This window comes from Phialemonium atrogriseum, assembly GCF_030411735.1.
Source record: "Phialemonium atrogriseum strain 8032-3 unplaced genomic scaffold QBC33scaffold_6, whole genome shotgun sequence".
Classification (NCBI taxonomy): Eukaryota; Fungi; Ascomycota; class Sordariomycetes; order Cephalothecales; family Cephalothecaceae; genus Phialemonium; species Phialemonium atrogriseum.
This window is the reverse complement of record NW_026848143.1, coordinates 897549-917020: the sequence shown is the minus strand read 5'-3', so window position 1 is coordinate 917020 and position 19472 is coordinate 897549. Positions and strand designations below refer to the sequence as shown.

Sequence of the window (19472 nt, the reverse complement as noted above, 5' to 3'; positions counted from 1 at the left end):
ACGCGGCGATGATTCAGTTTGCTTCTGTAAATGAGGTGGAGCATCGCCCGGTTGTATGTCGGATTGCATGAGACGTGGCTTGAATGAATTGTGCAGTATTTTGAATTATTGCTGCGCCTAAAATGTCTCGTCACAATCCCACCAGAACCCCTTCAGAAAGGGGCAGCAGGCGGGATTGGGATTCAAGGCTCGATCCGAGCCTAGAGCGGATTCACCTCCTGCAGCCAGCCAGGCTTGACTAGGGCCAGTTATCTGGCCCGGCAACTGCAGTTTGCCCTCTGACCACCATGTTTGGCCCGGGCCCGTGGTTATTATTGTTTGTGGGTGTTTGTGGGTGCTTGGGGAGAGGTTCTCATGGGCTCGCCTCTTCGGGTTGCATGCAAGCGATAGACGCGCGCGACGCGCCTCTGCACCATTGGGTCACGCTGTTTGCTCATGCGCCCCTTCAAGATCCCCCTGAAGAGCGTGCTTAGCTTGCAACCCCTGAAAGTTTGATGCGCCAATCCCTTTGGAGCAGTATCACCAGGTCGTCGAAGGAAGCTTGAATCTGAAACACTCCGAGAAAGGGGTGTGAAGAGACTCGGGGAGGGGGTCACGGGGAACAGACAATCATTGCCAGAAGAGTGAGTTGCTCAAGACACGAGTAGATAAGTTGAGATGACCAATCCTGGAACGATCTCTGCTCTGCCATTGACCTACCTATACGTACTACGCAGTATTTCCTCTTGGAGCCATCCGTTAGCCATGTCTGGCCATGGATCTTGATTCTCAGCGCCAACATGTCTTGTTATAGCATATCTTGTTATACGTCTGTGTCAAGGTGCCGGGCGTGTTGATGAATCAGAATGATGAAGTCATTGTGAGAACAGGCGATTGGGTTGCCCCCGACTATTGCTGCAGTCGATCAAATCAGGTAAGTGAAAGTATCCCATCTAACTTTCAAGAACTGCTGCATCAGCCCCATTCAGAGCCCACATACTGTAATGTGCATACATACAAGGAGCTCCTGGTTAGCTTATTTAGACCAAAGACAATACGGATCAATAGTCCGTACCTGATTCGGAAGTACGCAGTTGCAAAACATCAAAACGTCCTTTTGCTCATCAACGTTGCATGGGATCTCGCGATGCGGCGCGACGTGACGACCAATTGGCTGAATTTGCTACAATCACTCCCCCGATGTCGGTGCAGCGAGAGGCTGTTCGGCATTGGTCGTGACTAAATTAGACATTTGATTGAAACGCGCCCAAGCCAAGGTGTCTCCTGACCAACCATCAATACGCCTCATTCGGGTTTCGTGTCAGATGCCTGTCGTCTACTCCCACACCCCAGTCCGCGTTTGACAGGGATCCAGTAACCTCCAGTCTTTTCGCAGACTCCGGCAATCTGCCAATCTGTGGAGGGGATGCGGGCTTGTTTACCATCAGAATGGGGCCCAGCAACAAGCTAGCGATGCATCAACGCCCAAACACAGCAGAGCCTTCATCCACTGCATATTTTTTCCCTCCCTTCTCTCCCATTCCCTCTTCACACACAACCCACAAAACCCATCAACAGGAAAGTCTGATCGATATCACTCACCGAGACGCCAACCCTAGCCCGCGCCCATCTCTCCCTGCTTCGGCATTGACCCATCATCGCCGAGACCCGCCCTTCAAAGGAGAAGCGAGTTTTAGCTGGTCCTACATCTGTTCGTCAGCTGGGTCTGATCTCATTCGACGTCCCGGATTCTAGCCTGGGTAAGGCTCGTGGGCTTGTGCACTATCCTCCCTCCTCGCGCCGCCGACAATTCGTACCTGACAGGACATCCGACGAGAGCGGCTAGTCCATCTTAGCCCGGGGCTTGTCTAAATTCCTATGCAAGGCGTGCGTCTCCCAATTTCTTCCGGTTCTTCTACCACCAGCAGAGCTCTCGTTTTCCCCGTTGCCTCCGTCCGTTGTACGGATCCGTATGTCTCGACTGATCTTCCACCCAGTAAGAAGCCGTTACACAATATAAGTTGCGATATCTGCAAATAACCCAAAAGACACCACGGCCGCTCCCATTCGTGCAATTCGCCGCCAATTAAACCATTTTGCGTCAGACAGCGCATCACTCAGCATCATTATCCAGTGGGAAACATGGTTTCCTTCTCCTGTGAGGTAAAGTTGCAGTTCTCTTGGTGCATTCCAACCGCCCTTCCTCTCCTCGCCCCATTCAATCCCCCTACCTCCATTTGGTCGCTTCGCCCATTTCTCTCCCTCTCCCACTCCCTGCCTGTCACGGTACGGATTCGAAGTTCAAAGCTCCCCGTTACCGCGTTAGCTACATAGGAGGCGCAATCTTAAGACCTGACATCACACCCGCATTCCCGCACACCCACCACCACGGAACATCCTCCAACACTCTGTCACACGCCTCCCCACTCCGTCTCACACACACCCCTCCCCCCCCGGTCAGATCAGGTTGATCCTCCCCTACGATTGTCTCCTGTTACTCTCCCTTGACATTCCCCAGTCGCCACCATCCTACCAGAGCTCCCTCCCTCCCTTATCTACCCACCCGTCCCCATACAGTCCACTAGGAGCAGTCCTTTTCGTAGCATCTTCCCGAACTATTTGATCTAACTGTCTGCCTTGTTGCCTCCTTTCAGAACTGCGGCGATGTTTTGACCAAGAAGAAACTTGACCCACATCGAAACCGTTGTCGAGGGGCGACTTTTACCTGCATCGATTGCATGGTCCATTTCCCTGGCACTGAATATCGCGCCCATACGGTACGTGCCAGCCCTCCCTTCCCGCCAGTGCTGACTATTGACGTGACTGACTCCCTCCCAGAGTTGTATGACCGAAGACCAGAAATACCAGGGCGCCCTGTATAAGAACAAGAAAGCAAAAACGAGCAACTTCGTTGCGACACCCCCCGCACCACCAAAGACCATGCCCCAACCTGCTTTTGTTGAGGATGCCACCGAGGAGTACGAGTGGAGGGATTATGAGGACGACAGCGATGATGACAATCTATCACCAGCCGAACCACCTCCAGAGGCACCCACTCCACCTCCTGCGGATGAAGGTCCCGTCAACGTCTTTGACTTCCTAGTCGCCAATCCGACGCCTTCTGCCTCGAATGTGTCTCTACTTCGGCCTACCCAACTCAGCAAAGAAACTCAACTGGTGCGGTTCGACTATGACGCGGAAGCCTACCTTGACCCTGAAGGGCAAATGCTGGAAGAAGGGGCTATGGTTGAGTACGGCGCTGGGCCGGTTGCAGCCTCCCAGTTTGAGACCCCCGCACCAAAGGGAGAGAGGAGGAGGAGCAAGGATGGCGAGAAAGACGTCAAGAAGGACAAGAAGCGGAAGCGATTACACGTCGACGTCCACGACCAAGTCATGACTGATGCGCCGCCAGTACTACACTCGGGCTTGACGGGAGGATTGAACAAGCTGATGACTCGGCCGTCCGTCTTCCCGCCTTCGCCCGACTACTCTGGCGGTGACGTTGCCGAGACGCCAACCAGCCCTCTAAAAAAGACGAAGCATTCCAAACATGGCAAGCCCAGCCGCGCCGAAGCCATTGGCAACACTCTGATGGCCATGATCTCTTCGGGACCCAAGACCAAGACTAAGAAGCGCAAACATAGCTCGCCGTCGGGGACAAAGAAGTCCAGCCGCCACCTCCTAGAGGGTGCGAAGGAACAGAAACTCCTCGAATACCGGCCGGGCTCCAAGGAAGGAAAGGAGGGCGGCGACAACGCCATGATACTATATAAGCCTCGAGCCGAACACTTCCTGAGCTTCGTGAACAAGGGCCCGGATAGCGAGCGAGGATGCAGCATGAACAAGGCACTGAAGCGCTACCATCGCGAACGAAGCGCTTCCGCAAGCCAGTCCGTGAGCAAGCTGATGGAAGAGAAGGAACTCTGGCGCTCGTTGAGGTTGAAGAAGAACGACCGCGGCGAGATTGTCCTGTTCTGTGTCTGAATTACGATAAACCCGACCCAGCTGAGAAGAGAAGCCTCGCTCGGTACGCGGGTCTGGAGGATTTAACGGAGTTGATGTCGCATGGATTTTTCCTTCTCATGATACCTATACACAGGCATGGACTCATGCGCTGCATGTTTGCATACATATCAAAAGCTGCAAGGTTTCTAAGGCTCATTTTACCGGGTTACGGCGGGGTTCTCTCGGTTGGTTTTCGGCATTCTCTCCCCTCCGGAGCACATGGCAAAGTGCTCTCAGCTGGTCTCGGGAGCCTTGATAGATAGAGTAGTTGGCGCGGCGCTGTTCTGCTCTTCTTTAATGGTCTATCCGTTTTGTGTCTCAAGTACACACAGCAAACCAGTTCGGGGGGTTGGGGGGTTGTTCTTGGAATGGTCCCCCTTTTTCTTTTCTATATTCCCTCTTTCAGCTTTTTGCTGGTTTATTTTCCTTTGGGCAATTGAATTGGCAAAGAGAGAGCTGTGGTAATGAGAGAAGCAGCATAGACAAATTTATTCTGTCTACCGTTAGAGGAACTTACTCGCCGTCTCATCAATGCGTTGTCACCCCATGCTCATCATACATACAGACCAACGACGAAGCGCTCGAGAGGAATGCTATCAACGATTAAGCCGCCCTCAACGGTAAGATATGCTGCACCATAGCCTCACGCCTGCAGAGCGGACACTCGGGCTTCTCGCGCACCCAGTCCCCAATGCAGCCCCAGCAGAAGACGTGGCCGCACTGCGTCGCGGCAGGGTCCCTGAGCCCGTCCAGGCACAACGTACACTTCCGCTGCTGCCTCCCCTTAATCCACCCCATGACTCCCTCGGCCGCGAGGTCGTACCTTGGCCCCCCGCCGCGCGGCAGAGGCGTGTGCGTCGAAGCCGCGATCTCGGCGGGGCTACGCTGCCCGCCACCGCCGCCGCCCCCCGCCGCCGCCGCCCCCACCAGAAGCGCGTTGTTGCTACTATACGCGTTCTCGTCTAGCGACACCTCCACCGCGCCACCGCCGCCCACCACCCTCTCCCGCACGGCGGCCTCCTCCTCGGCCTCGGCAGCGCCGCCGCCGCGCGCGGTCGCGCGCACGTGCAGGTACCCGCGCACCAGCATCTGCACCGCCAGCAGCACGCCCAGGACCTCGTAGCCCACGCGGTCCGCCGCCCCCTGCGCCCCTGCCGCCCCGTCGCCCGCCGCCCGCCGCGTGAACACGTACCGCAGGCCGAGGAGGCGCTTCGGGAGGCTGTAGTAGGCGCCCGTGAAGTAGAAGACGGCCAGGGCGGCGGCGCGCAGGTGGGAGCCCGAGGTGAGGTCGGCCAGGTGGGCGAGGAGGTACCGCTGGGCGCGGTACGCGCGGGAGCCGCTGCCTTCCGGGCCGGGCCCGCGGCGGGCCAGGGCGGCGAGGCGGGACTGCAGGCGCGAGCGGAGGGCGGCGCGGAGGCGCGGCATCAGGAGGCTGGCTATGTAGGGCGCTAGGACGCTGGTGGCGACGAGGGCGGCGCGGCGGGATGGGGTCGGGAGGAGGGGCCCGCCGTCGTCTTCGGTGGTGGAGGTTGTAGTGGTGTTGTCGTCGGTGTCGGTGTCGGGGGCTGCGGGGGTTTCTCGGCGCCTGCGTGCCCGCGATGACGGTCGCGGCGCCTCGACCTGCACGAGGTCGCAGTACTCCTCCCCGAGGGTGCGGTTGCCGGGAAGGGTGGTCAGGCACAGGTAGAGGAGGTCGGCGGCGGTGCGGGCCTCGGCGGCCCAGGCGTGGGCGGAGCGGGCGCCGCGGAGGCGGCGGTGGAGGTCGGAGAGTTGGTTTGTCAGGACGCCCTGAAAGTAGGCATCTTTCTGGTGCGCGCGGATGATGTCCGGGGCCGCGGCGAACGGGTAGGGGGAGCTCGTAAGCGGCGGCGGCGGTTTGACGCCGGCGTCCGCCATTGCGAGTGATTATTATTATTATGGGTGGGTTGCGAGCGATGCCGGCCGCTGTGGTATGTAATTATTCGGATTGTGACTGCTGGTTCGGGCGCGCTTGGGAAACTGGATTTTGGGTCGTTCAAAAGGCCTAAAGTGTTGTCGGCGCAAGTCATCCGGTTTGGCGGCTTCGGCAGTCGAAATGCGTTGTGCCTCGGATGAAAGCTTAGGCACATGGCAAGGCCGCAGGGGGTGTTGTTGATTGATAAGGCTGGCCAGTAGAATGGCTTGGTGAGCTTGACAGGGGTGGTAATTAACAACGTCACCTCCCGTGGTTGCAGGCAGTGGAATTCGTGCATGCTGCATCTACCTTCGGCACTGGACTCTTGTATCTGCTGCACTCTCGCCGCAGGGCAATACCTGCCCTTCATCCACCATGACGATAGACTCTCCGACGCCGAGTATGACTGTACCTCAGCTGCCGGGTGCACGAACACCGCCTGCAGAACCGACGATGGTGCCCTACATGTTCCCGCGCAACAAGCTTAAAGTGTCGCATGACTCAGGCGAACAAGGTTCCTCTTGTTCTTGTGGCCTGTGGGAGCTTTTCGCCCATCACTACTCTGCACGCTTAAAGATGTTCGAGATGTCGAAATGCATGCAACACGGCACCGACACCGACTTCGAGATAGTGGGCAATTATTTGTCGCCAGTACGTTACGTTCACAGTCGTGTCTCAAGAGTCGGAGATAAGCCTACTCTCGAGAAATGCTCCCGTTGCTCTCGAAACCCCCTAACTAAGCCAATACCAACTCGAGAACGGAGCGTTGCAGGTTAGCGACTCTTACGCTAAGAAAGACCTCGCCCCAACGCAGCAACGTTTGGCCATGTGCACTCTGGCAGTCGAGGATACTGATATTCTGGGCAAGTGGCGCCAGTGTCCTATACCGGGACTTGATCCCTATTCCTCTCGAGTACTTTAGGGGCCTAGCAAATGGGATCGCAAGTCTTAGTACAGGATGTTAACGTATATCAGTTCACCCTTGAGAGGCTCTGCGCTGCAACGAAACTGGCTCGCCGGTTTACAGGACGACGGCAGATGTTCTCTAACATTTCGATCATGTATTAATAACGTCGGGTCCTTGGGGTCATCAAATCTGTGGAGGGCACCTTCAAGAGGGCGCGGATCGTCCTACTCATCGGTGCCGACGTAGCCATGACTATGGACCATCCGAAAGCCTGGGCACCTACAGACATCGATACGATATCGGGGGAATACGGCGTTTTCATCGTTGAGTGGCCTGATAAGGCCTACCTGCACCGGGTTCTGGAAACCTGAAGCCGTGTGACAAGATCTGGGTGGTGTCGTCGTCCTACAACGACGTCAGCTCTGCCAAGGTCCGGGCAGACCTCGAAACGGCAACAGTGTCCGAGATCTGATTCCAGAGTCGGTGAACAAGTACATCAAGTCACAGAAGAAGGTGTACCAAGGAGCACCCTAATGAAAACAGCCAGGAGACACAGGTTCAGCCTCGATCCCAGCGCGTTCACCCGCCGCATCGCACAGAGAAGAAGCTCAGCAGCCAACGGCTTACGACGCTACCGGTTTATGGGGTCCGAGTAGTAGGCCTAAACAAGGCACGCTGTCCGCACCCTTCTATCGACGATAAATGCAGCGCCGGTTCTCACCACCATGCGATAAGTCATGGTGGCTCTACCAGTAATCCCGACGGTCAGCGCAGCAATGGCCAGTGTTACGACGTGGAAACTTGAGAAGGTCCTTATAGCCTGGTTCCAAGTCACTTGGTTGGAGGGAATCACGACGCGCCTCATAATGTCCGTCAGGTAGAAAATGCTTCCTCTGCGTTTTCGCGCTTGAGGGTTCTTGGGGTCACGCGACATGATGCAGGCGAGATGGCTAGCCGCTTGAGGCATGATATTCAATATCTTTGCTAGCCCAGCCTCAACGAATTTGAAGACAAATTTCAGCACACGAGGGGTCAAAACCCCAGCAGAAGTTTATTGATTGCGAGTCTCGAAATGTGATGTGATGGTACTGCAACCTTGTTGGCCTGCTTGGATCAGGGGTGGATTTAGCGTCGGGATCCTCTGTAGTCTGAACTTTAGCATATTAGATCGAATCTAGGGGGTCGTATGACGTATGACGCGCTGCTTCATTTTGTGGTTCGTAAGGGGGTGCTTTGGGGGCCAAAAATAGCGGGTCCTCCAAGACCGCAACACATGCCGAGCCTTGTAATTATCTATTCAATTTCAATTCCAGACAACATTTTATTTCTGCCCTCTCGACGAGCCCGGATTGCAACGCCGCTTAAAACCCGATGCCTCCTAGATATAACAGGAGGCCTAGTCACAATGGACGGTGATCCTGCAGTTGAATCACGGCTCGACTCGTTCAGCCTAACGTTTCCGTTGCCATACCGAGTCGCCTTCATTATTATCTTAGGTTAGTCTCGAGCAACATCGCAGAGCATCGTGTCTCCGTCCGGGGTCTCAAGCTAACCTACCACCGACGTCTAGCTGTCTGGGGATGGGGTTTCAACCTCCACTATCTCGAGCGCCTCAGCATCGACGTGCCCTCCTTGATCCGTTATCCCCAACGCTCCAGCCCGTCTCAATTATCCCACCACAGCTCGACGTACCGCCTGGCGACCTTCCTCTCCGGCACCTTCGCTCTCTCCATCGTCACATTCTGGTGGTTCACCCATCGTGACCCCGAGCTCGTCATCTACTATGACTGGGTGCCGATGACCTACCTCGTCGTCCTGGCGGCCCTGTTCGCCCTGCCCCTCCGCAGGCTCTCCGTCTCGCACACGGGCCGCAGCCGGCTACTGTGGGCGCTGAAGCGCGTCAGCATCGGGGGGCTGGCGAACGCGCAGGATGGCAAGTTCGGCGACATCCTGCTCGCCGACGCGCTCACGAGCTATGCCAAGGTGCTGGCCGACCTGTTTGTGTGCGTGTGCATGTTCCTGGCGCGCGGCGGCAGCGCCACGGACCGGCCGGACCGCGGCTGCGGCGGCTCCGTCATCGTGCCGATGGTTATGGCCGTGCCCAGCTTGATCCGCCTGCGCCAGTGCCTGATCGAGTACGGCCGCGTGCGCCGCGCGCCGTTCAGCCAGAGCGCGGGCTGGGGTGGCCAGCACCTCGCCAACGCGGCCAAGTACGCAACCGCCTTCCCCGTCATCGTCTTTGGCGCCATGCAGCGCAGGGTGCCCACCGAGGACCAGCACTTCTCGCCGGCCGGCCTGTATCGGGCCTGGGTGGCCTCGCTGCTGCTCAACTCGCTGTATTCGTTCTACTGGGATGTGGCAAAGGACTGGGACTTGACCCTGTTTAGCAGCGCAAGGGAGCGGAACTCTCCCGAGTATCCATTTGGCCTGCGCAGGAGGCTGCTCATTCACAAGCCGGGGGTCTATTACGCAGTGATCGTGCTGGATCTGGTCCTGAGATGCACCTGGGTCCTCAAGCTGAGCCCACAGGAACGCATTGCCGATTTCGAAAGCTCAATATTCATCACCCAGTTCTTGGAGGTGTTCCGTCGGTGGATGTGGATTTTCTTCCGAGTCGAGGCGGAATGGCTCCGCAATACGTCGACTGGCCTGGGGGTTGATGACATCCTCCTGGGAGACTATCTGGGGAAGTACGCGGATGAGGAAGATTAATTCCCTCGCAGATTTGACTGGGAGGCGTCTGTCTAACAGCTACACGGGGTTCAATCTATAGACCAACAGTCGAATGTGAGTGCGCATTTTCAGGGATGAGGGGAGTCACGGGGCATACGGGGGTAATAATGATAGACTTTGGCATCTCTACCTAGGTCGGCTTGTAACACTAACATAGTTTATTAATTCGGGGCAGTTGGTTGCTGTTGTCCGTTCATCCCTTGGGTTATTTCTTCCCTCAGGCCATCCCTTGACACTTCAGCCCACGCTCCTTCTTACGTTGTGGCATTTCTGACCCTGGCTCTAAGGGAGCTTTAACTTTCCCCAGTCTTGCTTTGTTTGTTTCCCGTGGGGGGATTCTAGGTTGTAGGAGGTGCTCTGTGAAGGTTCGATATGACTCGGGTATGACCAAATGTGCCCCAGTTTGGTGCTCAGCAGCGGGATGAAATCATCCAACCACATTGATGCTGCAAGCATAGGTGCTCTTCCGGCTGGCAAACTTACAGTCTTGACAGGTGGAAGCCTTGAGTGGGAGTCAGGGGAGTGATGGGAGAGTCGAGATCCCCGGTCAGTCTCGCAGCCAAGTGGTCATCCAGCTGGCAGCTGACTCGTTACGGGCTGTTGGACTCCTTGCCCGCACTATTTTCTAGTCAGCATCCTGGTCGAGTCAACCGTCTTTGTATGGCATAATACTTTCGACAAAGGACTCCGCTGTGGCGGCCAAGATGCGCCGTAATCGGCCTTAGAAGCAACTCGGTGGAATGGAGGCGACGCTGTCTGTTGCTTTGTCCCTCGTCGATGTTGGTTGAGATTTGGAAACGCTCGGGGTTAAATCATGGCTTGGTTCTCAGGCAAAGCCTCTCATCATCTCTTTCCCAAGGCTGTCTCACGCCATGGATCATAAATCCCACTCGAATATTGCAAACAGAAGGCCATGGCTGCCCAGCAAGCCTTCCAACTCTTCACTGAGAGGGATGGAAATAGGGTTTCCGCCCGGACGGGGGATTCCTCCACCAGAGGCAGTGGCAACCTACTCGGCCAAACCTCTCCCGCCAGTCCCGACCAGGAGAAGAAGATCTGGGGGCTCAACATTCAGCAGCGAAGTGAACAAGGCCTTCAGAACTCCAAAGGACAGTGTTGACTACCACGATACCAACCTCGACTGGCTGAGAGAAGCCGACATCGCCGTCATACTAGACACGCAGGTTACAAACATGAAGCCGCAGCCAAAGCCGCAGACGGAGGCGGAAGTGAGGAGCACCTCGGTTACGCCGGAAGACGAGATACTGTCTCTGTACCCAAAAGAGTCAGTCCAGAATACTCCTTGCCTCCCCAGCATGAGCATGCCCACGATGGCAGTCCCTGTGTCTTCTTCCTCGCCGCCCTCGGGACACGACTCTTCACACAAGATCAAGCAACTGATGGATGTCGATGTTAGTCTTGATAGGTCGTACCTCTACAACGTCCAGGAGATATCTCCGCTCTCGCCCACGAGCACCACGAGTAGTGTATATAGCCAGGACCTGGAGGCTACCATCTCTGAGCCGGATACAGACATCTATGTCAAGCTCTATGGGGACTCTTCATCTGAGGCTCGCATGACCAAGTTTGGGTCCGACCCGACGAGCTGGGACACATGGGATATCCAGTCAGCCATCCAGGTCCCGGCCTCGTTGAACCTCACAAGGTCTGGCGACAAACATTGGGTGGCCCAACCGCTTAGCAAAGACCTTTTTCAAGGAATCACTCGGCAAGGCCCAAACCAAGAACACTCACTTGACTCCGATAGATTCACTGGCTCAAGTTATCAACAAGACCTTTATCATTCTGCGGAAACAAACCTAGGGCAGAGTACCTCCTCTTCTTCCGCAACCCATAACCGTCGACACTCTAGTCCTGGAACAGACAAAAACAACACTCCTACTGGCCTAGCCCGCACCCCAACCATCACCTCAGATCCAAGCCCTTACCAGCATAAGCCCAGGCCCCCAACCAAACACCGCCAGTCCCACCTCCGCATCTCCCTCCCAGGCGACCCAAGCATGGACCACCCGCAGCAGGCACCAGCCGGCCCCGGCGGCGGCGGCGGCAGCACCACCACCAACCGACCGCCCCCGACCCCCTACCCGCCGCCGGCGCTACAGAGCACGTTCGACGACGACGACGACGACAGCAGCGACGACCAGCAGGCTGGCGCCCGCAGGCGCCGCCTCTCCGCGCTGGCCAAGGTGTTCCGGCGGGACTCGGCGTCGCTCTTCCGGGCGTCTGCGTCGACGGCGGGGTCGGGGGGCTCGGAGGCGTCCGTGCGGTGGTGGCAGCAGCAGCCGCTGCAGCAGGGGCAGTCGCGCGACGTGGGGGGAGGGGAGGAGGTAAAGGTGGAGGAGGGGAGGGCGGGAGAGGATGACGACCAAGGGGGGGAGGGGGGAGTAAAAGGGAAGGGGCGACGCGGCACGGAGAAGGAGAAAAAGTCCAAGGCGAAGATCAAGAAGACGAACACGGTAACAAGCACGACGTCGAGCACCAGCACCACCAGCATGCGCCGCTTCGGCCTCGCAGCCCTCTCAGCCAGGGGCAGGCGGCGGATTTCGGAGCTGGCGGCGCGGACGGGCGAGATGGCGCGGCAGGCCGCCGGGCTGAGGAGCCCGGAGGAAGTGCGGCGGGAGACGCTCAAGAGGCGGATCCGCGTCGTCGAGGTGAGGGGCGAGCACTGCCAATACAACCAGGCGCCGCCGCCTCCGCCTCCGCCTCCGCCGCCCACGCCGATGCCGATGTCCCCGCTGCAGCATGGACGGCCGCCACCGTTGCGACCGGCGGAGCGGCCGCCGTCGAGGAAGGATGGGTTGAGTTGGTTGTAAACGGGGAATGAAAGAGGTGGAGGGGCGGCTACGATGGTGTTGGAGTCGGGCTTTCCCCTTTTTCTTAAGAGACTATAACTTGATAGTGAGCCTGGCCTGGGACCCCAGGCCAGAGTCTCAGGGAGGCGTCTCCGCCCACATGTGGCACCGGCAGCCTACCGATTAATGGTCACGAATGGGAAGTTTGGCACAAATACCATAGTGTACTTGCGAAGGTCGCAGGGGAATCATCGCCGTTACATCATAAACATATTAATTAGGTGGTTGTGCTCATTTCCCAAGAGCGTGAGCGTGTCTCAAGTAGCCGGAATGGTATCTCTGCGGAACTCCATCCGAACCTCCATCCATCTCGCTGGTCCGCCAGGGTGCTCCCTGATCATTACCTCTGGCTTCAAAATTCGTCTATGCCCACCATCCTTCCTAGCCACCTTAAATTTGCCCCAACTGGTAGATGATTGGTCCTCCCTTATCCCAAAGTACACCTGAAATCCAGACCCAACAGTCCAGGCACCGAGGTAAGACACAGTTAAAAAGAATTAAAATAAAAGGGCCGAACCAATTCCCTCCCCTCGGGGGCCCGCCCTCAGCAGAAGAACCTGTACACCTTCTTCCACCTGGGCCAGTAGCGCTTCTCCTCGACCTCCTGTGCCAGCAGGATGGGCAGGTTGAAGTCCCTCCGGCCGGTGTCGATGTCCATGTCCTCGATGCGCACGATGCTGGTGCGGAACCAGAGCTTGTGGGCCAGCCAGAAGACGACGACGATGGGCACGGCCATGTACTCGAGGAAGAAGCTCTTGGCGACGGCGCCGGGCGTGCGGGGGTCGTCGGGCCCGCCCGTCACGACGGGCCAGGCGGCGATCCAGAACTGCGACACCAGCACGAGCACGTTGAACGAGAAGCCGATCCACGACCCCACCACGCCCGCCTGCGCCCGGAACGCCAGCTCGTCGAGCGACCGGCCGCGCGCGGCCCATGCCTTGCGGAAGCGGATGTGCGCCAGGCAGATGCTGCCCCACGTGAAGATGGACGACAGGCCCGACACGGCGAGCAGCCAGCCGAGCACGTCGGATTGCTCGTCGATGTCGGTCAGGTAGGCGAGGAAGCCGAGGCTGGACGCCACGAGGATCGCCACCAGCGGCCGCCCGCGCCGGTCCACGTAGCTCAGCACCCTCGGCGCCTGCCCCTGGTCCGCCAGGGCCGCCAGCGTGCGCGAGCTGCCGAACACGGCGCTGTTGCCGACCGACATGACCGCCACTAGGATGACGCTGTTCATGACGCTCGGCAGCACGCCGATCCCGGCGCTCTCGATGGCGATGACGAACGGCGACGCCGACGCGTCCACGATGCTCTTGGCCCCCAGCAGCCGCGGCTCCGTGTACGGGACCAGGAGCCCGACCAGCGTCAGCGACACAATGTAGAAGAGCGAGATGCGCCAGAACACCTGCTTGATCGCCGTGGGCAGCGACTTGCGCGGGTTCGCCGTCTCCGCCGCCGCGAGCCCCACCAGCTCCGTGCCGGCGAACGCGAACGCCGCCGTCACGAACACGGAGCAGAGGCCCTTGATGCCGTGGTGGAACGCCCCCGGGTTCTGCCAGTACTTGCCGCCGATGTACCCCTCGTTCTGGGTCCCGCCGATGTTGATGACGATGCCGAGGAGGCTGGGCCCGTGGTCAGTTGTGTAGAGCGGGAGAGTATGAGGGTAAACCCCCTTATCAGGCAAATATGGTCCCACTCACATGAAGCCCACCACGGCGGTCACCTTGATGATGGCAAAGACAAACTCGGCCTCGCCGTAGCCCTTGACGCCGAAAAGGTTGATGGTGATGGTGATGACGAGAAAAATAGTGACAAATATGGCTCTATCGATGGTGGCGTTCCAGTATCCAATGGTTATGGCCGCCGCCATGATCTCCAGGGGCAAGACGACCAGCCACTGCAATGCGTAACTTTGTCCCCGTTAGCCTTTTCGATTTCCTCTCTATAACAAGCGGTACAGCGAAGAAGTTGATCTCGCAAGCTGGAGGGGGGGAACGACGCTTACTTCCACCCCATGGCAAAGCCCCAAGCCGGATCCAGGAACCTAGTCGAGAAGGCCGAGAAGGAGCCGGCAACGGGGAACACGACGGCCAGCTCGCCGAGAGCCTGGACGGTGCAGTACAGCATCACGCCGATGAAGGTATACGCTATCAAGACCGACGCCGGCCCGCCGAGGAAGAGCGCCTTGCCGGAGGCGACGAACAGGCCGGTACCTGGTGTGGATCATGCCATGTTAGCCACGGAAAAAGCAAACATCATTGATGCTGCAGCGGGTCGGCGCATGGGTGGCTGTGCGCCACACAAGGGTAAAACATTTAATGGAGAACAATTGGATTCTTCATCCAAAGAGAATCAAGACTAGGGGTGGGAGAAAGTGGGAAAAGCCTCTCACCAATTGAGCCTCCGATGGCAATCATCTGCAAGTGTCTCCCCTTGAGCTCCCTCGACAGCATGGTATTCGCGGTGCCCAGGTTGGCGGCGTGCAGGTCGAAGTAGTGGGCGCCGCGATGGCGACCCCCCGAGGCGGCCGAGCTCCTCCTGTCCATGGGACCGCCCATCCCGTCCCGGCGGTGGTCCGCCCGCTTAGCTCGGCTGTTGGGGTCCCTCCGGAAGCCCTCGACCCAGCGGCCGAAGGGCGACACCGGCCCCCGCCGCCGGCCCGGCGCATCGTAGCCCGCATCCCGCATGCTCCAGGTGCTCCCCTGCGCCAGCGAATCCTCCTTTCCGGTCAAGACGTTCAACTCGATATCTGGCTGCATCGCGCGCGGAGCGGGCAGTAGGTGTGGGATGTCGTCGTCTCTCCGGGCACCGCCCTGCCGCGATGCGAAGGTGTGCTTCCTCCCCCCGGTCTGGGTTTTCTAGAGTCTAGCCGATATATGCCACCCCGCCGCACGTCGCTGGTGTCGTCGGGGCTGCTGATGTGCCTGTCGCAATCCACCGTCGCAATCGGCCGTCAAGGTTCTGCGTGTGCGCTGTCGGTCGTCGTTGTAGTCTTTACGTCTGGTCGGGCGAGCTGCGTGGCGAATCTGGGGGGCGCGAATTCATCCTCTCAGGAGGTTCTGTGGTAAGGTCACCGGTCCGTAGGGGTCTCGCACCATTGGCAAAAGCAAAAATATACGGCTTGTTTGCTGGATCAGATCGTGCTGACGCAGTCGCGCAAAGAGTAGAGAGGTAAGGAGAATACACCGGTGGTCGATTTGGCTAGCACCGACCCGCTGTTAGGAGGACCACCCGCCCGAGGTCCATTATACGCCTGGACTATAATAGACTCCAGATGGAGGCCGCAAAGACGCAGCTTATCAAACACCTCTATCAAAGTCTCAATGCTCTTCCGTTCTATCTAAGCCAAACACATTGCCCGACTCCGTTAAATATTCGGTCCAGTTGTTCAAAAAATCAAAGAAAAAATCCTATCCAAGACTGCTTAGCAGGTACCTTCCCACCTACAACGTAGCTTCGCTTACCCCAGAGCCTCTTGCAAGGTAGTTGGGTCAAAGTGGGTGGGTGGGACGAGATTCGCTGCTGGAGTCCCATTGGACGCATGGCAAACCAGGTGAGGCGAGCACATCGCGCGCAGGCCAGGGACAGAAAAGACGAGTTGGAATATCCTGAACGGTGCCTTGATACGCTGGAATTCGCATGTAACCTAAGCATCGGGAATTAACCCGGTGGGACAACAACTTGGACCATGGGCTCGGTGGCACGAGCCCCAGTTACAATACGGGAAATGCAATCATCTGGCCCGGCTTTTCAATTTGGAAATCCCCCAGTTTCCTCCTTGTAAGCAAGCCCTTTGTCCGGGAACCTCGATAGCCGAGTATGGACTTCTTACATAGTGGCTATATCATCCCCTCTTATGGTTCGACCGGAACACTCAGATCGGCCGCCCGGCCTCCATAGCCGAGGCAGCAGGAAGGTCGTGACGACAGCAGGATTATTCAATTGCCAACTTGTCTCGCCCTGAGCCAACCGAGGTTTGGGAAGCGGCGATGATCTGCAGATCGATCCTATTACATAGCTGGGGTTGAGACTGTGGGGTTGGGCGGCCATTGGTCTACATACTGGGATTCGATTCCGTGCATATTGCGGGTCCATGCGGATACCTCACCCAATACCCACCTCCGATAACAGGATGGACTTCAAATATGCAAGACATGAGAGCGGATCATGCAGTTTGCTTCAACTTCCAATTCCAATTTCTCGAGCTGGTTCTTTAGCCCTTCTGTAGGTAGACGGCATCCCACCGTTGCATATTACCTAATCTTTCCGTCCCTTGAACTAGCTCCTTGAGATTCAGTTGAAACTCCAACTCATGTCCAATCTCGAGCTCGGCGTCCCAAGCTGTCGTTTACGTGTTGTATACAAAGAAGCAGCCTGACTCCCGCCATTTTTCAACCAAGTAAAACGATAGCCGAGGCTTGACGATGCTTTCTTGGACCATCAATGCAATCCGGAAGACCCCCTCACGTGATATACCGGGGGTTCTTCTCAACCCTCGGCAACGATATTTCCGTCCTTGTCCCTGGGTTTCCGCTTCCACCCCGTGGAGAACAACTGGCCCATATCGAACCTCGGGAACGGATGTGCCTCGGTGTTGATGACGACCTTGTCGAGCGGGAGCAGGTCGTCAGGGGAGAACAGCAGGTAGAAGTACTTGAGCGTCTCCGCGAGCCAGAAGCTCTCCATGTTATCCCTGGGCATCGGCGGGACGATGTTGGCGTTGGATAGCGAGGTGAACCCGCCCCCGTTGTCGACGGCGGTGTGCTTCATGAAGCTCTTGAACATCTCCCAGCCCCACTCGCGATACTTTGTCTCCCCCGTGATCCGCCACATGTAAAACAGGCTCTCGACCGTCTCCGGCCGTTGCAGGTTATGGCTGTCCATGGGCTTGACGTCGAAATCCTGCCGCCATTGCGCGTAGGGGTCCGGGTCGAAGTCGGCAGGAGCCGAGTGTGGGGCGGATTCGGCCAGTGGCGGATTGCCAATGTTGAAATAAGTGATCTCAGCCGCAAGCCCAGTCGCCATGTACTTGTACATGCCCCAGCACGTGTGCATCAGCTCCCGCGCGAGTTGCATGTCTGCGTCATTCCGCTTGGTCCAGGTTGGGAGCTTCCTGGCCTCCTTCTCGGGCAGGCCGCCCGTGGCCCCCAGCGCAATCGAGCCGGGCATGAAGCAGACCAGGTGGTCCATCTTCGGCGACAGCTCATAGTCCAAGCCACTTGGCCGCTCACCGATGATGGTAAAGCGGGATGGCTCGGTATACGTGACGAGGTGCTTCCTGACCCCATCAAGGGCTTCGTGCCACATTTCCTTGTACACCGGCTCCTTCTCGTTTGTTTGGAAATACTGCTTGATGAGATACTCGTAGTAAGAATCACCGCGGCTGCCTAGTCGGATGTTATTCCCCCTGAATTTCCCGTCCGTGGCATATATGTAGATGGGAACCAAGCCGTCCTTGGCACCGTTGTCGTCAACCACCTGCATCACCTTCTCCGCTTTGTCCCAGAAGAGCTTCTCGCCCGTAAGTTTCGCAAGGTACTTGAGCTCCAGCTGCAACGTGGTAGTCTCCGCGGTCGACGACGCGCCCATGTCGGCGTGTGAGGGTATGCCTTTGAACTGGGCCAGATTGACGCTAGCATACGGCACTCCCGACGGCGACTCAAACGCCGACAACAGCCGGTTTGCCAGATCAGTGGCCTTCTCCAGGTACAGATCCTCTCCTGGCGCTCCGGGGTTATCGTCAGCTATCGGGGCGAGGTCCGGATACTCGTTTGAGAGATAGTGTGCTGACAGCAAGCCGCCCAGCATCCGGATGGTAGTCTCAAACGTATTCACGTCCTGGTCCTGATCCCAGGTCAGGGATTGGGAAATCCATTCTCTTGCGTGCGACAGTCGGGATGTAAGGTTCATTAACATTAGCGTGTCCAATGAATCAATGATAATCCACCCCAAGCCCTTCGGCGCCATATATGTCCCCGTTTTTTGTATGGGGTGGAATTCGTCTTGACCTATGCGAGTCGTTCAGTCAGTAAAGCTCCCCTGCGGCGAAACCCTCGGATTTCTCTGCTTACCCCACGCATAGCGCTCGTAAGCATCCCAACTGAGCTCGAAGGCCTCGACAACCCGTTCTCTTCTCTTTGACCAGTCCACCTTGCCCCCCTTTGCTTCTGCTTCCTCCTCTGCCTTTAGCCATCCCCACCGGGACAAGGACGAAACAGCCCTCTCGTGGCGGTCCCTGAAGGTGCCTGAATACCACAGGAACACCAGGCAAAGCAGTGTGAGCAGCCCCAGGACCCTCTTCTTCCTGTACAGCGGGCGGGCCCGCTTGGAGGGCGCGTACGCGTACGGCTTGTCCTTGTACATGGGCAGGGCGTTTCTGTCGGGGTTGAGGATTCCGCCCACCCTGTTCTGCACACCTCCCAGCAGTCCTCCGGCGGACTGGCCGCCGCGGGGTCCCCCGGTAGAGCGAGCGGTAGCGCCGGAAGAGGGCCACAGCTGGTCCTCGACTAATCTCTGCGGGTTCGCAAACGACGGCACGTTCTTCGGCACGGCGAATGACATGTCCTCGACGGCTTGCCTGCCCTTCTCTAGCGCATTGGTGCCGACCTCGACGGCCTTCTCGCGGATGCCGGCGGCTGCCTGGGTTGCGGTGAGTCGGAGGACGTTGAATGCGGCGGAATTGCTGTTTCGGTGTAGATCGAAGGGATCTCGGACGTTCATTGAGCTGCCACTGGGGTCCGGTGCATCGCGAGCCGAGTACGTGGGCAGCTTTCGTAAGGATAGATGACAACGACAAAGACGGGAGTAAGGGCACACGAACAATGCAATGTCAGCTCCAGCAGTCAAGACCTCCCCAGTAAAATCCGGTAAGGGATGGAAGGAAGCAATCCAAAAAAGGTACAAGAATTAGAAAGTGCAGTGAGCAATCAAGGCGCCAAAGGCTTGGCGTTCGCAGGGAAAAGGACAGTTGGAGAAAAAGCTTGGACCAACGACGAACTACACTATGTAGCACACTTATAGGTACCTCTGTGACTTCAGAGTCTGA

General features: G+C 57.7%; 7 protein-coding genes across 7 annotated transcripts; 4 read left to right on the top strand and 3 right to left on the bottom strand.

Moving 5' to 3' along the window:
• Nucleotides 1-1928: 1928 nt before the first annotated feature.
• QBC33DRAFT_331939 (uncharacterized protein) lies at nucleotides 1929-4083 on the top strand. Its single transcript, XM_060423680.1, has 3 exons — nucleotides 1929-2142; nucleotides 2634-2756; nucleotides 2839-4083. Exons 1-3 carry the CDS (start codon nucleotides 2122-2124, stop codon nucleotides 3961-3963), a joined length of 1269 nt encoding a protein of 422 aa, XP_060285903.1. The 5' UTR covers nucleotides 1929-2121; the 3' UTR covers nucleotides 3964-4083.
• Nucleotides 4084-4518, top strand: QBC33DRAFT_331886 (uncharacterized protein). The gene has a single exon (XM_060423679.1). The coding sequence runs from the start codon at nucleotides 4204-4206 to the stop codon at nucleotides 4447-4449; it is 246 nt and encodes an 81-aa protein (XP_060285902.1). The 5' UTR covers nucleotides 4084-4203; the 3' UTR covers nucleotides 4450-4518.
• Nucleotides 4519-4587: 69 nt separating this feature from the next.
• QBC33DRAFT_556975 (Pex12 amino terminal region-domain-containing protein) lies at nucleotides 4588-5880 on the bottom strand (the record flags this gene model as incomplete). Its single annotated transcript, XM_060429772.1, has 1 exon — nucleotides 4588-5880. The coding sequence occupies one exon, from the start codon at nucleotides 5878-5880 to the stop codon at nucleotides 4588-4590; it is 1293 nt and encodes a 430-aa protein (XP_060285901.1).
• A 412-nt stretch (nucleotides 5881-6292) lies between these two features.
• On the top strand, nucleotides 6293-6839 carry QBC33DRAFT_513171 (uncharacterized protein; the record flags this gene model as incomplete). The annotated part of the gene is made up of 2 exons (XM_060425962.1): nucleotides 6293-6568; nucleotides 6690-6839. 2 exons carry the CDS (start codon nucleotides 6293-6295, stop codon nucleotides 6837-6839), a joined length of 426 nt encoding a protein of 141 aa, XP_060285900.1.
• A 1390-nt stretch (nucleotides 6840-8229) lies between these two features.
• Nucleotides 8230-9536, top strand: QBC33DRAFT_513170 (putative exs family protein; the record flags this gene model as incomplete). The annotated part of the gene is made up of 2 exons (XM_060425961.1): nucleotides 8230-8320; nucleotides 8395-9536. 2 exons carry the CDS (start codon nucleotides 8230-8232, stop codon nucleotides 9534-9536), a joined length of 1233 nt encoding a protein of 410 aa, XP_060285899.1.
• A 3389-nt stretch (nucleotides 9537-12925) lies between these two features.
• QBC33DRAFT_331625 (amino acid permease) lies at nucleotides 12926-15443 on the bottom strand. Its single transcript, XM_060423677.1, has 4 exons — nucleotides 14820-15443; nucleotides 14433-14640; nucleotides 14128-14337; nucleotides 12926-14049 (listed from the first exon to the last, which is right to left on the bottom strand). Exons 1-4 carry the CDS (start codon nucleotides 15184-15186, stop codon nucleotides 12975-12977), a joined length of 1860 nt encoding a protein of 619 aa, XP_060285898.1. The 5' UTR covers nucleotides 15187-15443; the 3' UTR covers nucleotides 12926-12974.
• A 1138-nt stretch (nucleotides 15444-16581) lies between these two features.
• QBC33DRAFT_331623 (putative mannosyl-oligosaccharide-alpha-mannosidase) lies at nucleotides 16582-19452 on the bottom strand. Its single transcript, XM_060423676.1, has 2 exons — nucleotides 18499-19452; nucleotides 16582-18435 (listed from the first exon to the last, which is right to left on the bottom strand). The coding sequence occupies exons 1-2, from the start codon at nucleotides 19145-19147 to the stop codon at nucleotides 16916-16918; spliced, it is 2169 nt and encodes a 722-aa protein (XP_060285897.1). The 5' UTR covers nucleotides 19148-19452; the 3' UTR covers nucleotides 16582-16915.
• Nucleotides 19453-19472: the final 20 nt, after the last annotated feature.

What these genes read in the sequence shown, in the direction of transcription:
- QBC33DRAFT_331625 (XM_060423677.1), bottom strand. Translation starts at nt 15,186, where the DNA reads ATGCAGCCAGATATCGAGTTGAACGTCTTGACCGGAAAGGAGGATTCG. An exon ending in GGCTTTGCCATGGGGTGGAA is followed by an intron (nt 14,338 to 14,432) that starts GTAAGCGTCGTT and finishes ACGGGGACAAAG; the next exon opens with TTACGCATTGCAGTGGCTGG. An exon ending in ACCGCCGTGGTGGGCTTCAT is followed by an intron (nt 14,050 to 14,127) that starts GTGAGTGGGACC and finishes CCACGGGCCCAG; the next exon opens with CCTCCTCGGCATCGTCATCA.
- QBC33DRAFT_331939 (XM_060423680.1), top strand. Translation starts at nt 2,122, where the DNA reads ATGGTTTCCTTCTCCTGTGAG. An exon ending in TGGTTTCCTTCTCCTGTGAG is followed by an intron (nt 2,143 to 2,633) that starts GTAAAGTTGCAG and finishes GCCTCCTTTCAG; the next exon opens with AACTGCGGCGATGTTTTGAC. An exon ending in CTGAATATCGCGCCCATACG is followed by an intron (nt 2,757 to 2,838) that starts GTACGTGCCAGC and finishes ACCGAAGACCAG; the next exon opens with AAATACCAGGGCGCCCTGTA.
- QBC33DRAFT_331886 (XM_060423679.1), top strand. Translation starts at nt 4,204, where the DNA reads ATGGCAAAGTGCTCTCAGCTGGTCTCGGGAGCCTTGATAGATAGAGTA.
- QBC33DRAFT_331623 (XM_060423676.1), bottom strand. Translation starts at nt 19,147, where the DNA reads ATGAACGTCCGAGATCCCTTCGATCTACACCGAAACAGCAATTCCGCC. An exon ending in TTACGAGCGCTATGCGTGGG is followed by an intron (nt 18,436 to 18,498) that starts GTAAGCAGAGAA and finishes CGACTCGCATAG; the next exon opens with GTCAAGACGAATTCCACCCC.